The 14187-nt window shown below is 38.1% G+C and overlaps 1 protein-coding gene across 2 annotated transcripts in view; it reads right to left on the reverse strand.

Moving 5' to 3' along the window:
* Positions 1-14187, reverse strand: part of Cht7 (chitinase 7) — a 103645-nt gene that overhangs the window by 27170 nt on the left and 62288 nt on the right. For both annotated transcript variants that reach the window (XM_019050145.2, XM_019050144.2), the window contains exons 2-3: positions 8319-8412; positions 3682-3878 (exon numbers count right to left, since the gene is read on the reverse strand). In XM_019050145.2, the coding sequence (XP_018905690.2) occupies positions 3682-3878; positions 8319-8412 (291 nt within the window). The remainder of the gene's footprint in view (positions 1-3681; positions 3879-8318; positions 8413-14187) is intronic.

A 14187-nucleotide genomic window follows, 5' to 3' on the forward strand; every position in this document is an offset into this window, starting at 1 on the left:
GGCTTCTTCGAATTGAGTAAATACAGGTCATGAATGAGAATTACAGTAAAATTAAATGGCCTTCTTTTTTATCTTCACGTCATCGCTCTAAAAGCTCCAGCATTATAATGATTCCCATTCTTCAGATACAACAATTAATGCGGTGTGTCTGATGTAGTTATCAAAAACGTCCGCTGCTTTAAATTTTGCGATTAAAATTACGTTTCGTATTTTAGAGTGTCAAAGACTTCTTAGGAGACTATATGAGATGGGTAAATTTAATACCCATCCATACATTAAATTGATCAATATTCGTTATATTAATTCGTTATATTATAGACATAAAAATGTTTGTTCTTATTGCACATTTAGACTCGAAAATTATCGGTCTTTATTCGACAAATATGTTGGACTTGAGGATATTTTACCCCGTTTGTGGAAATAATTAGCCAATCAAACTATAATGCAACGATTGCACAGCTGTATCCATGAATATTAGTGCTGATATTTATAAGATTGATTTCAAATAATGCGGCGCAAAGGTTAATAATCTGATAACAAGGAAACAGGAATTGTAAGGAAGCGTGAATTTTACCAAAGCGCATTTTATTAAGTGGCAACATATAATGTATAGACACAGAATAACGTGATGGTGAGCGCGTGGGTTTATAATCAGTGGCGTGGCGTGCATTGCGATATATCGATTGTTATGCCATTTAAACCCATGGAAAAGGATCGATAAACAGGGTGTTCGCAGCGAACACCTTAATAATCGATTCTTCGACATAGGTTTAAATGGCATGACAATCGATACATCGCAATTCACGCCACGCCACTGCTTATAATATCGCTGGTCAAAGTGCGAAACCACACATCTCTGCTAGCGATATCGCAGACTTCCTGTCGTATTTAATTTTTTCTTTGGTAAACGAGCCAACTCAATCGCTCGAAAACTTCCTTGATTTTTCTTTCCCATCAGCAGAATATTCTACATGAATTTCAAGCTGTATACTGCCGTGCTGAGGAAGAACGCCGTATGAACATTCGGGAGTTGCCAAATTCCCCTCGATAAAACATGTATTTTTGACGCAATTTAAGCATATTTTTCCTCCAAATTTTCGGATGTCTTAGAGTAAATTGCATACAAAATTATCTGAAAATTTCTGAGAATAATTTTCAGAATTTTCCCGGTAAATTCGGTATTTATCGGAGGGAACTTGGCAACGTCTGAAGGTTTATACGGCGTTCTTCCTTAGCACGGTAATATAGTTGAATAAAATAGGAGCAGAGATTTTGAAACTCTGCGACGGAGACACGTGGTTCTGCACTTAAGCCATCGATATCCTCATCCAAATCAGCAACAATAGACGCATTTAGTGTGACGTCACATCTCGATCTAATTTCAATATCTCGAAAGTCGAAATGTGCCCCAACAAACAAACACAACGTTCGTCCGAAGAATAAGTATTATGTCACGAGCTCATTAAATTATCAATTTTTGTGGATAAGGTCTCAAACGATTTGGAAAATGACTAGCTTTCATATTTTTATTCTTCTGCGGATTAATGTTTTAGTTATAGGCTAGTTTTAGCTTTCTTTCATCAATTGTTCGTTTTGGAGGTTATGTTTGTTTGTTGGGGCACATTTCGACTTTCGAGACATCGAACCAACAATATCGTTCCGTGACGTCACCACTAAATGCGTCTGTAAGGGACACATTTCACTTTTCAACATTTTAAGGTTGAGGATGTCAGATCGTGACCTTGGGATGTGAGGACGTAAGGTACTCAGAAATTCCTCGATGGTGAGTTATCATGGGAGTATTTTGGCGTACAATTTGGCAACATTTGACAAAAGGGCGGAAAGCCGCCGGTTCACTCGGGCGTGGTCGCAGAATGAAAGAACTTGAAAAGTCCATTGGCGCGGCGTGTGCCCTTTAGGCCTGCCGGAGCGTCACGCTGCCATTGCAATGAATATGCTTTGACGCAAGATTTCTCGGCAGCGCTTGACGAGCAATTTCCAATGCTACGTAAAACACTCAACGAAATCATTTGCACTCTTTCGAGTATTGCTGTTTCTTTATCGAGAAATCGATTAAATTTCGGTTTGGAAAGTGCCCAACTGCGGATATGAAAAAATCCAGAGAACGAGAAATAGACCACTAGACAAGGTACTAATGTAAGTATTCTGATACATGTTTCTTAACCAGAATTTAACGTAGAACACGATTCTTGAATTGAAAATTACTGAAATCAACTCCTAACTAAGATATCAACATTTTTGATATCTTACGCAATGCGTGAAGTATTCACGCAGTCTTGTAGGCGCTATGCGTTTCACGCTGACCGCACTGTGTTTGGCGCAATGCGTGAAGTATTCATGCATTCTTGTAGGCGCTATCCGTTTCACGCTGACCGCAGTGACCGCACTGTGTTTGATGCAATGCGTGGAGTATTCGTGCAGTCTTGTATGAATGAAGGCGCTAATATGTGTTACATGCCGATCGCTGCGCCGAGGGCTTCTCCTTTTCATCTAAAGTCCTCGTCATCATTTCTCTCTCAATCGCGCCGTTCCTGGCCAAATTGCATGTTTGGTCTCTCTCTTAACTCGATTAATTAAAGGTGCTATCTCTTGAATCACCAAAAGACGACTACATTAGAAATTACTATACTCTCAGGAAATGAGAGATTTTGTTTGTAATTTTTTTCTAAATACGATTTTTTTTTATACCTACATTTAAAACAATTGGAAAATTTTCCGCCTCCTAGATTTGCCGCCATGGGCCGCGGCCCATGTGGCCACCCCCTTAATACGGTCCTGTTTCTCTCTGCTCTACTCATGTTCAAGTTCTAATTACGATAAGGAGAATTACTCTTAGGATAAAAGCCAGTAGGCCATCTTATTTGTAGGACTTATACTGTGATGAGACAAAAAACTAGTGGAAGATAAGTATTAGGAGAACGTGTGGTAGGATTTTTTTTTTTTTAGGAAAAAAGACCGAGCACCAATTTTCGGTCAAAGGAAAATGTCCCTTAATTACATCATTGAATACTTGAAACTGGGCTAGGTCAGCTTGGTTCGTATCTTAGATAGCACAACTTTGTCTTGAATCCATTCCTGTTTTATGATCGACAGTCAAGGTGCATAACAATATCAGAAGTATCTAGTTTCCATCACTCAAGGCATAAAATCAATTAAATTCATATTTTGACGCAATCAACTAAATAGAGTGAGGAGTCGTGGAAGGCATCTCTGCCCATCAAGCAATTGCTCGAGGCGTCTAATGAATTGACTTTCGATTCAGATTTTTAGTGTCGGTCGGAGAAACGTTTGAATCAGGTTCTCGAACGAATTCCCGCCGAAAGAACTCGAAAACTATCTTTGGCTACACTTTTTAGGGCCGATTATAGAAAAAGTGATGAGTGATTTTGACATATTACTTTTCCACTATCGCAAGTGAGCTTTTCAATGGGTCAGTTGCGCTGGTCATAGCTCTGTGTTTTGGTGCTTGATACTTGTAGATTAGTTTAAACTAACAAGATCTGTCTAAACAGCAACTTTCTACGTTGAATATTAACCGAGATATTGCGCCTTGAGTTAAATCCACAGGATCCGAGTTAAATCCTAGTTGGGCGTGTTTTTTCTCACTGTGTACCGTTTTCTTCACTGATTCTGTATGAGTTAATTCCGTTCCGTACAAACCTTGTATCCGGAGTCAGCATTTTTTTTCGTGGCCGCAGATGAAGCGGATGAGCTAGATGAGGCGGCGGCGACGGTTTCCTTCTCCTTGTTCCTCACTCGGAATCGGTTGATGCTGGCCGACGTATCTTGGTCATTGTTATGTGAAAGTGAATCATTAACCCTATTACTTATCGGCCGCCTCAGCCGCCTTCGAACACCTGAAACACGCAAATTACATCGGTTATCGTTAAAATGAACCAACGATAGGGGGAGGAGGGCAAAACTACACTGAAAAAAGATTGGTAGAATTTACCATCACTGGAAAAAAAAAACACATTGGATCTAGAGTCCAGACTTTTGAAAACATTGACAAGAAAAAATACTCTTGATTCAATCGGATTTTTGCTTGAATCAAGACGAAATCCGCTTAAATTAAGAGGCTTGGTTCTTGATTTAAGCTAGATTCTGATTGAATCAAGAGTACTTTTTCTTGTCGATGTTTTTAAGAGTCTGGACTCTAGATCCAATGTGTTTTTTTCCAGTGATTCCTTCACGCTGTATTTTACTCAGCGTCGATTTAGAGTCAATTCTACCAGAAGAAAGGTAAACGTTACTATATACTGGTCCATGGTAACCATTCCACTGGCAGAATTGACTTGGAGATTGGTAGAATTTACCACTCCTCCACGCTGTGTGAAATACAGCGTGAAGGAATGGTAAATTCTACCAACCTTTTTTTTCAGTGCACGACTTAGAGCATGTCCCAAAATGGGTCACTTAACCATGAACGGATTGTGATTCGAAAATACACCTTTCTGAAGGTAAATGACACGTAGAACATGATGCGCACAAAGAACGCAACAAAATAACTCAGAAACTAAGAAATACACAGTTAAAAAAGAGCGCAACTTTTCCGCAAATTTTAAACGCCCCGGTTTGGCGCCAAACCGAATGATGTCATCCGGAACCAATCAGAAACGAGCAGGAGCTTCTACAACTTCCGTTAATGTATTTGTTTTTTCAAAATTAACCATTGCCATGTAGAATTTATGTACGTGACAAACGAATGAACCTGCATGAACCATTCCACGTATTCCAAAGTTTCTTTTAGTCTAAGATGATAATAATTTACGGGGCATGACTTTTTTACCAAACGTCAAAAGTATCGGGTGCAATTTTTTGAAGATGAAGGAAGCGAAGATTTTCAAAGAAAGAAATAAGCTCTAAGTTTTGAGCCAGTGGACGAATATGGTCATAGAACAAATTTATCAACATACTTTCAAAAGGCGCATACGATCCTCATTACTGCTAGTGTTCAGTTTTCAATGACCTCTTTCTTTGGCTCTTTCCATCATCTCATTTGACGTACAGGCCAAAAACCTTATGGCAAACTCCATTAAAAAAAAACAAAAAACAAAAAAAAAACAGTCATTCAGATCCTATGAAATGAGAGGGCGAAAGTGTCAACTTTTTTTCGGCTTCTTGACACCCACGACATGACAGCTCGTAAAAATAGGTAGAAATAAATCTCGTGGAAAGAAAGCTAGACAAAACGTTCGTTTTGGAGTGAAAGTGTAGCGCGGCTGAAACATGAAATTAAATCCTGGACAGCTTAATTTTCTGCACGAATAGTGACGCGTTTAACCACTTCAAGCAAGCACTGATACAGAAAGTTTGCCAAATTTTCTAGAATTTGCCAATTTTATTCTCAATAGCTATAAACAACATACATGAAAATGATACGTTCAATCCGATTCTTTTCTATGCCTCCTCCATAATTTCTCGTAATTGAAGCCAACATTTTATGCGACAGGAGAGGGACTTGTAGCAAAATCTTAGCTGGGAAAACGTCCTTCTTCACAAAATTTATACTTGTTTATTATTATATTTTCAGATACTTCCAATCAAATTGCGAGCCTTTTCTAAAAAATGTATGGCCTTTATCAAAGAACATTTTGCAACGTCTAAAAGCTTGCACGTTATTCTGCCTTACCATGAGTTCAGTTGGATTGCATTTTGCAAAAAGGAACCACTAGAATTGCAATGTTGCTAAGATTGTGCAACTTCTTTGGTCTTGGAGGAAAAAGCCGATTATCCCTTAATAGTTTCTATTTTACTCGCTAAAAACTGTAAATTTAAGACAGAATTTACCGTCTAAATTTCATAGTTTTTCACAATTTCCGCAATTTTATTGCAAAGAATGAAGTTGCACAATCTTAGCATCATTGCAATGCTAGTGGTTCCTTTTTGCAAAATGCAATCCAGTTATTCTGATAGCATTATGGGTTTTTTGAGGATTCGTAATAAATAAGCCTGTAAGACTTTTCAGCACAGGAAGAATGGAAAACTTTAATCCAGTTTAACATGAAAGAAAACAATCGAGCTGTGCTTCTCTGCGAATGGGTAATAAACATTTTAATGGCCTAGAAGTTTTCGAAGAAGGCTCCTGACAGTGAAAAAGAATGAAAGTAATCATAGAAAGAAGATGCAAAGAAATTATTAGTTTCAAGTCTCTGTTGGGCTCCCACCGAATCCCATTTGCGGATGCTCATAAAACTCTTCATAGCCCTCGGTTTCCTTGAATCATTTTTGTCTGGTCTGAAAATTGGTCTGTAAAAGCCGCTTTTGAGCCTTGTGATTATGAAAGTGGGGCAGTAGGGGTAATCTCCAGTGGCGAGGCGTGAATGATCGAAAATCGTAATTTGACCATTTGAAGCTGTGGTGAAGAATCTATTATTAAGGGGTTCCTTGCGAACACCTTATTTATCGACTCTTTTCCACAGGTTTAAACGGCAGATCAATCGATATATCGCAAATCATGCCATGCCACTGGTAATCTTCTTTTCCAATTTCGCTTGACCGATCGTAAACGGTTGCCAGTATAGCCGTTGATTGAATAGGCGTAGTTGCCAACTTTAGCAAAAATTGCATGATATGTACGCATCTTCTTCCAGGGAGAAAAGTCGGTGGAAATAAATAATGCCCGGAATACTGGACGATTCTGATTTTCGAGTCAGAAAACTCTCCTGATGAAATGGATGACTTACGTGCATGTTTAAGAAATGTGTTATCGACTTAATGGTTTTTAGTCGAACGACAACTTATGACATACCATCCTAGACATTAGAAGTTTCAACATTTAATTTTTTTCATTGTAATCCCGTGATGTATTTCCTGCTTCCGTTTTTTAATTTAAAAATACATTCTCATCTTGTTTTAAAATTATTAAATCTAGGGTGATCTTTCAGATATTAAAAGCAATATCTATTCCAAAGGATGGCATTCACAAAAGATTTAGAGAGCCTTACAAGGACCGATTCTGTTGATACCGCACGGAGAAAAAAAACAACGGTAATTCTAGGGCCACACGGGGTGATGTTAAACGGGAATTCACGTGACGAGAGCTTCAGAAAATGTATAATATCATAGGGTTTTGTCAACTTCAGCTCGAGTTATCGCCTCCGAAACGCCGGAACGCTCAAAAAAGACCCCTTATTTTTTCACGTTTGGGCCGATTTAAAAAAAAGCCATTTTTTTATTTTGATGAAAAACTGATATGTTGTTCCTGACTCTCTGTAGCCCCTCTGGCTCTTTACCGCATGCTGGGGAAATGTTTTGGTCGCGAGTTATAAGAGCGGAAAGGAGCAGCAAATCTGGACTCAATGGAATCTTGTGTTAGGCGAATGACAATACGAATGATTCGGCAGTTGGCAGTTGATTACCAGATGGAGGTTGCTACATGATTGTTGACAATCCGACAACTGTCGATTCAATCAACGAAAACGATTCAAACTGTCGAATCGCCCCAATGGCCACGATAGTTGTTAGACGTTTACGGTTTCCCTGGTAACCTTTGTTTGCTATCAGCTGATATCAAGTAATATGACTAGGAAGCTCCAACCCAGTGGTTAAAGCTTCCTTAACCGCGAAAACTTTAAAATTCAAATTTTCAAATTTTGAACGTAAAGTACATTTTTTCCATCACGAGATAAAAGCACAAACAAGTTTTGAATTGTTGACTGTATCACCATGATTCCAAAAATACAATACACAACATAGCATTGACTAACAATAAAACAGTATGCAATAAAATAAAGTCATGACAAGGAACATAGCCGAAAATGGCGCCGATTCCCATCAACCAACGCGCGGTCTCTACAATGTAACATGCTGCATTGATACTCCCCAGCTGGGACCGTCCGGAATAGCAGCATAACAAGGGGGAGCTCTCTTCGCTGCAGTGGATCGAGTCAATGGAAGAAGTCGGATATGAAATTTTTGACAAAAATTGTAAATTTTTACGTTTCATCAAAATTTTAAGTAGTAGGGCTAGACCCTCAGGTTGCAGGGCTGGACCCCAAAGCCGTAGGGCTCAGCACTACTGCCTCCAGTTGGCGCTATGTTACCTTAAGTGTTAGCAGGGCTCATAGCGCTAAGTTGTTTCTTCCGTGTAGGGCATGCTTACAATATCATTAAATTGGACTTGATAATATCAATGTGCCTATCGTTGTAATCACCAAAATCCACGGTTCCTCTACCGTGAATTCCCGTGTGACAGCTATTTATGAATTATCCTTTAATTTGTGAAAATTGAAATAAAATGACCAATGCCATTTAATGGCAGATGCCTTTCCAGAATAGTGCTGAATGATACTTACTTTGTGTACTATTTACTGTGACTAATATGACTAAGAAGACTAGAGTGAGGAGCGCTATGTGTTTTAGCCTATTCGGCCGCGTCATCGCGACCATCTGAAACAAAACAAAAGAAGAACAATTTATTAGAAACATATTGCAGAATTTAAATGGGGTTAAGGTTTTTTATGGCTTTCTTTTCCTCTTTTATTTCGTATAAGTGCCAAACAAAATCGTAATTATACGGATTTTCCTGAAGAAACTAGCGAAGTGTATGAAAACTCTTACACGTGACCCACTTGGAAAGAGAAAGACAGATTTGTTTCAACTTCAAAGGTTCCCGGGATAAGCATGTCAAAATGCCCTTGTGAATGGATTTTTATTTTAACCATTTTAAGTCATCAAGGGTGTCCTAAAACTTAGGTTTTGGGGGATTTTAGCCCCCCAACCCCCTCCGCCCCCCCTCAGACCCCCAAAAACCGCTTTTTTGGGCTATTTTTGACTATGCTAACGTCATTTCCTCATAACTTTCGTAATTTTCGATAGAATTGAACCAAAATTTGTCAGAATCTACATCAATTAGCTTAGTTTTTGTAGAAAAAAATTCATTATCATCGGATAATATTTTAGCCTCCAAAAAAATTCGTAAAATTTTTGAAAAAATCATTTTTTCCCTTTTTTCGCGGCTAGGTGGCGTATGGAAACATGCACACAAACAAAAATTGTCTCTTTTCTTAATTTATACATCCAATAAGATACAGTAAAAATTTCGTGTTGATCGGAGTGGTGCGCCATACTTAAAAACGCAATTTTCTAACCTCAAAACGGCCTAAATGCCACCATTAGCCTCCTTTGATGACTAGGCGTGGAGAAATGTAGAGAGAAATATCCGGTTTTATCGTCTCACCTCTTAAGTGATCCACTTAAGTACCTTGAGTCAAAATTTCGAGTCGATCAGAGTGGTGCGCAACACCCAAGCACGCAATTTTCTAACCTCAAAACGCCGAAATTGCTCATTTCGGCACCCATTATCACTCCGTGTGAAAAAGTAAGAAGAGGTACATCCGATATTATTGTCCTACCTCATAAATTAGACACTTAAGTGCATTTAGTCAAAATTTCGTGTCGATCAGAGTGGTGCGCAACACCAAAGCACGCAATTTTCTAACCTCAAAACGCCCAAATTGCTCATTTCGGCACCTATTTTCACTCCGTGTGAAAAAATAAGAAGAGATACATCCGATATTATAGTCCTACCTCATGAATTAGGCACTGAAGTGCATTTAATCAAAATTTCGTGTCGATCAGAGTGGTGCGCAACACCCAAGCACGCAATTTTCTAACCTCAAAACGCCGAAATTGCCCATTTCGGCACCCATTATCACTCCGTGTGAAAAAATAAGAAGAGATACATCCCATATTATTGTCCTACCTCATAAATTAGGCACTTAAGTGCATTTAGTCAAAATTTCGTGTCGATCAGAGTGGTGCGCAACACCTAAGCACGCAATTTTCTAACCTCAAAACGGCCAAAATGCCTATTTCAGCACCCTTTATCACTCCGTGTAAAAAAAAGAGAGGTGGGTACATTCGATTTTATAGTCCTACCTCATCCACTTTTGATTCCTATTTTATAAAAGCTATTCACATATACTCATATGTATCCAAGATACACATGCCCATCTTGGTGTGCCCCGTTGCAAAATTTCTTACCCCCCCCCCCACCCCCATCGAAAAATGACTAATAGTCAGCTCAGATAATATAATTTATATAATTTCAAAACACTCTGCACGGTTCTTTCCTGCTCTATCATAAATATCCTTTAGTTCCGTGAAAGGATGCCAAACTTAATGAACTGAGACAGTGCAGTGTTATGAGTGAAATATTTGAAAAATCGCATTCAAAGGTTGAGTTTTTACAATATTCCTGTTGATTCCTGTTGTATACATACGGGTGATCTTGATTCCTAAAATGATGACTACGTTTGAATTTTTGGAACAAAAAAGCGGTCGGTCTTTATAAATGCAAAAAAAAAAAGTCCAGAGGGAAGAATTTGAATATGAATCTTTCCTACATGATTTCAATATTTATGATAATCAGAAACATGAGTATTTTGAGAAAACTGCTGTTTTTTGTAAGACTTTTGATTTTTAGTGGGAGTACGAAACCGAATAGAATGTTAGCGTTTAGTTGAAACCTGAAGTCCACACGACGGATAATCACTATCGTTTGACTTGATTTTTCTGAACTCATAGAGGTAGGAGACCTTCTTTCCTGCCTGGTGGGCGGGAGTCGGGAGTATCTAAGTCTTAAAGCCATTGACATGAACTTTTGTCTTCATTATAGCTAAGCGGTGAATATCGTGACTGAATCATCCAGGGTTGCAGGTTGTGGCTCCTTTGATCAAATACTCAGTATTTCCCGAAGTGCTGAGAACTCGGTATTCTCTTTTCTTCTTTGCAGGGAAAATCAGTGCTGATTAATATGAAAGAGAAAATAATGTATGATATTGTTAAATTACGTCAACGTAAAATCGACACTGCGCGCGTGCCTGATAAAAATTTATCGGTGAGACCCAAAGTTACTCGGGAAATCTAGAAATCGTAAGATTTTGCAAACGAATTTGCAACCGTTTCGCTGTTCTCATTATGAGACACGTTTCAAGGTTATCGGAGTAATTTTATCCCGCTGCAAGCACACTTTCAAATTCGTTTTTTGAAGCGCCACGCCGCAGCCGTGCCGCACAGTGGATCGAGTCGATTAGAGAGGACGGACAAGTAATTTTTGACTGGAACTGCGAATTTTGATGTTTATTTCGTCACATTTTCAATTTCAAGGGGTGTTCTTAGAAGAAAATTTTACAAGTAAACCAATGAAACTACTTTTAGAACCTCAAATTTTTGTATATACGGGGTTATAAGCTTTCAAAGTTTCCAAATTTTGTCCGATCCATCCTATTGACTCAATTCATTGTGTGCCGCGACCTCGCAAGATCGATCCAGCGGTGATTCAGAGCCTCCTCAGGCGAAGTATGAAGGAAACGGAATCTACAGTGGTGTGGCGTGCTTTGCGATAAATCGATTGTTATGTCATTTAAACCTATAGAAAAGGATCGATAATCCGGGTTTTCGCAGCGAACACCTTAATAATCGATTCTCTACCATAGGTTAAAATGACAGAACAATCGAGATATCGCAAAGCACGCCACGCCACTGGGAATCTATAACCCAAGATAAGAGGAGTTTTTTTCTGTACGTCTTAAGTATTAGCAGTCAATTGTTTGCAAATAAGTTAGTTTCGTTCGTCATCTGAGATTAAATAAAAGTACTTTACTTTTATCAAAAAATATTGTGATATTTTGGCAATGGATCAACGAGTGATTTGAGAGACTTGAACGCAGCGTTAGAAAAGTAAGAGATATGTTGACATCACGAGGTGAAAATCGTACACACTTTTACGTTTTGATTTCATCAGAGAGTTAAACGTATTTTACTGTGGGAATTTTTTAAAAGAGAAAGCTTTATGGAATGTAATTTTTTAAGATTGAATTTCCAACTGAAGACCTGAAAAAGTATGATTAGACGAGATTTTAGCGGTCTTTCTGATGAAGTGTAAGAAAATGGAAGCTAATGTGAGAGGAGTTTTCTTGTACATTAAATGGAAAATTTTGATCGAAATTTTACCCCCTGAGTCGTGAATGGTACGCAAAGAGCTTGATGTAATATTCGCTGTATATCCTGGTAAAATTTACAAAAATAAAACATTTCTACTGGAACAAATTATATTTTTTAAAAATACAACATTCAAATAAAACTCAGAGAGTCAGATTATAACGAAATAAAATACTTTCACGACAAAATCATACGTCAAAAAGAGAATAGACGTGCCTGCCAACAAAATTGAATTTCTGGGTATAATCAGACAATTTTCTTTCGAGAATACTTTCCAGCAAAGAATAGGAACACGACAGACATACAAAGGCGTGTTTTTCAGTTTCATACCGAATTCGAACCTTAGTGCAGAGAATTTTTTTTTTTTTTTTTTTTTTTTTTTTTTTTTTTTTCCTTATGGCCAGATGTATACTGTTTTTTAGCAATGAGTTTCAATTATTAAACTAATAATGCATTATTTTGCACTAAATATCCTCAGTAGCATGGTCTTTTAAATGGAGTTTATATTTAAACGTTTAGGTGTACCGAAAGTCTCCAGACTATTTTCGGTGTTCCTACACACCGTTAATAATCCAGTTTCTTGAGTCTCGCTTCGAACGAAGAGTGACATTTTGGATAAGACACGAGGCATGTCCTCGACTGCAAATCCAAATCGATCTTTTTGTCACGAGTATTACTGCCATAGGAAGAACAACATTTAAACCCTCGGATGTTACCAAATCTATTTCAAGTTTCTTTTCTTTTCGTTTTCCGGTAAACTTGGGGATATTTTTTTTTTCAAGCCTCAGTTAATTTTGTTCATAATTTACTCCAAAGTATATCTGATAATTCCGAGAAAAAATGTTCATCACTCTCCCGAAGAATAGATGTTTCATCAGGGGAAATTTGGCAACATTTTAATGCTCATACGATGTTTTACCGAAGCGCGGTGGATTATTCCACCGATTGGAATGAGGAAAGGGTTTGGAGGAGTGACATTTTAACAAGATCTCGAGTGCATGTTACGTTGTGATTGCAGTGTTGCAGCTGGTTAAATTGGCTGCATCGATTTTCAAAATAAAGATGTCTAAAGCCACCGTATACTCCAGCGACTCACCCCAATCGGTAATATTGGTGCAATATTAAAATACTAAGGTTATATATCCAGTATTGATGGTGTATTGTACCAAGATTCTCAGGCCAACCTTACTGTTAAAATCTGCTCACAATATCGCGAAGGTTGCCACAATATTGTTTCAATCTGCCCAAGGTCAAATTTCCGATTGGTACGGTCCACGGAAACAACTTACGGACCTTCAATACCCTCTTTCCTTTATAAGATCAGTAAACTAGATTTAAGGTAATATTTTCCTCATTTTCTCGTTTACTTTACGAAAATACAGTACGTTTCCAAATATTCAGAAATAGGTTCATTGTTAACAAAGAAAATTAACTGCAAATCATAGCCCTTCAATATCAGAAAAGTCGATACTGTCGTTTTCCTTTAATATTTCTCACATTGTCAGTGTTCAAATCAGGCCTCCGGTTTTGATTTTCAAGCCGACGCATGAATTGGATAGGGATAAAACGATATCCAGAAGAAGTTTCAACTATCTGTGCAGTATTACCGCTGTGCTAAGGAAACACATTCGAGAGTTGCCGAATTTCCCTTGTTAAAACATATATTTTTGACGATATTCTTGCATATTTCTCTTTACTTTGAAATTTTCAGATATTTTAGATTAAATTGCGTACAAAATTGTCTGAAAATTTTGGAAATTTTTTTTTCACAATTTTCTTAATGTATCCGATTTTATCGAGGGAAACTTGGCATAGACTGACGGCTCATACTGCACCGAAAAAAAAGAAGGTGCTACATTGTTAAAGTTTGCTAAAAATACGTCCGGTCTAGTTGTTGCCTCAACGACTGTGGTTGTTACGGTAACACGCTTTAATAGTGGCATTAACGATCTCAGAGGGTGTTAATTTTACGTCCAACAAAAGATGTTGGCCTAACAATCATAGACGCTAGTTTAACCTTCCTTGTGACGTTTCAATCAGCACAAACGATTTTATTATTACTGGCCTACTTACCCGGAAGCGTAAAATTCACGTCCCCGAAGGCGTAAAATTCGCGTCCCCGAAGTCGTAAAATTCACGTCCCTGACGAAGTGAAATTTACGCTTTCAACGACGTAAATTTTCCGACCCCGAAGATTTATAATTTACGACCGGCAGAACG

Source organism: Bemisia tabaci, chromosome 2, assembly GCF_918797505.1.
Source record: "Bemisia tabaci chromosome 2, PGI_BMITA_v3".
Taxonomy (NCBI): Eukaryota; Metazoa; Arthropoda; class Insecta; order Hemiptera; family Aleyrodidae; genus Bemisia; species Bemisia tabaci.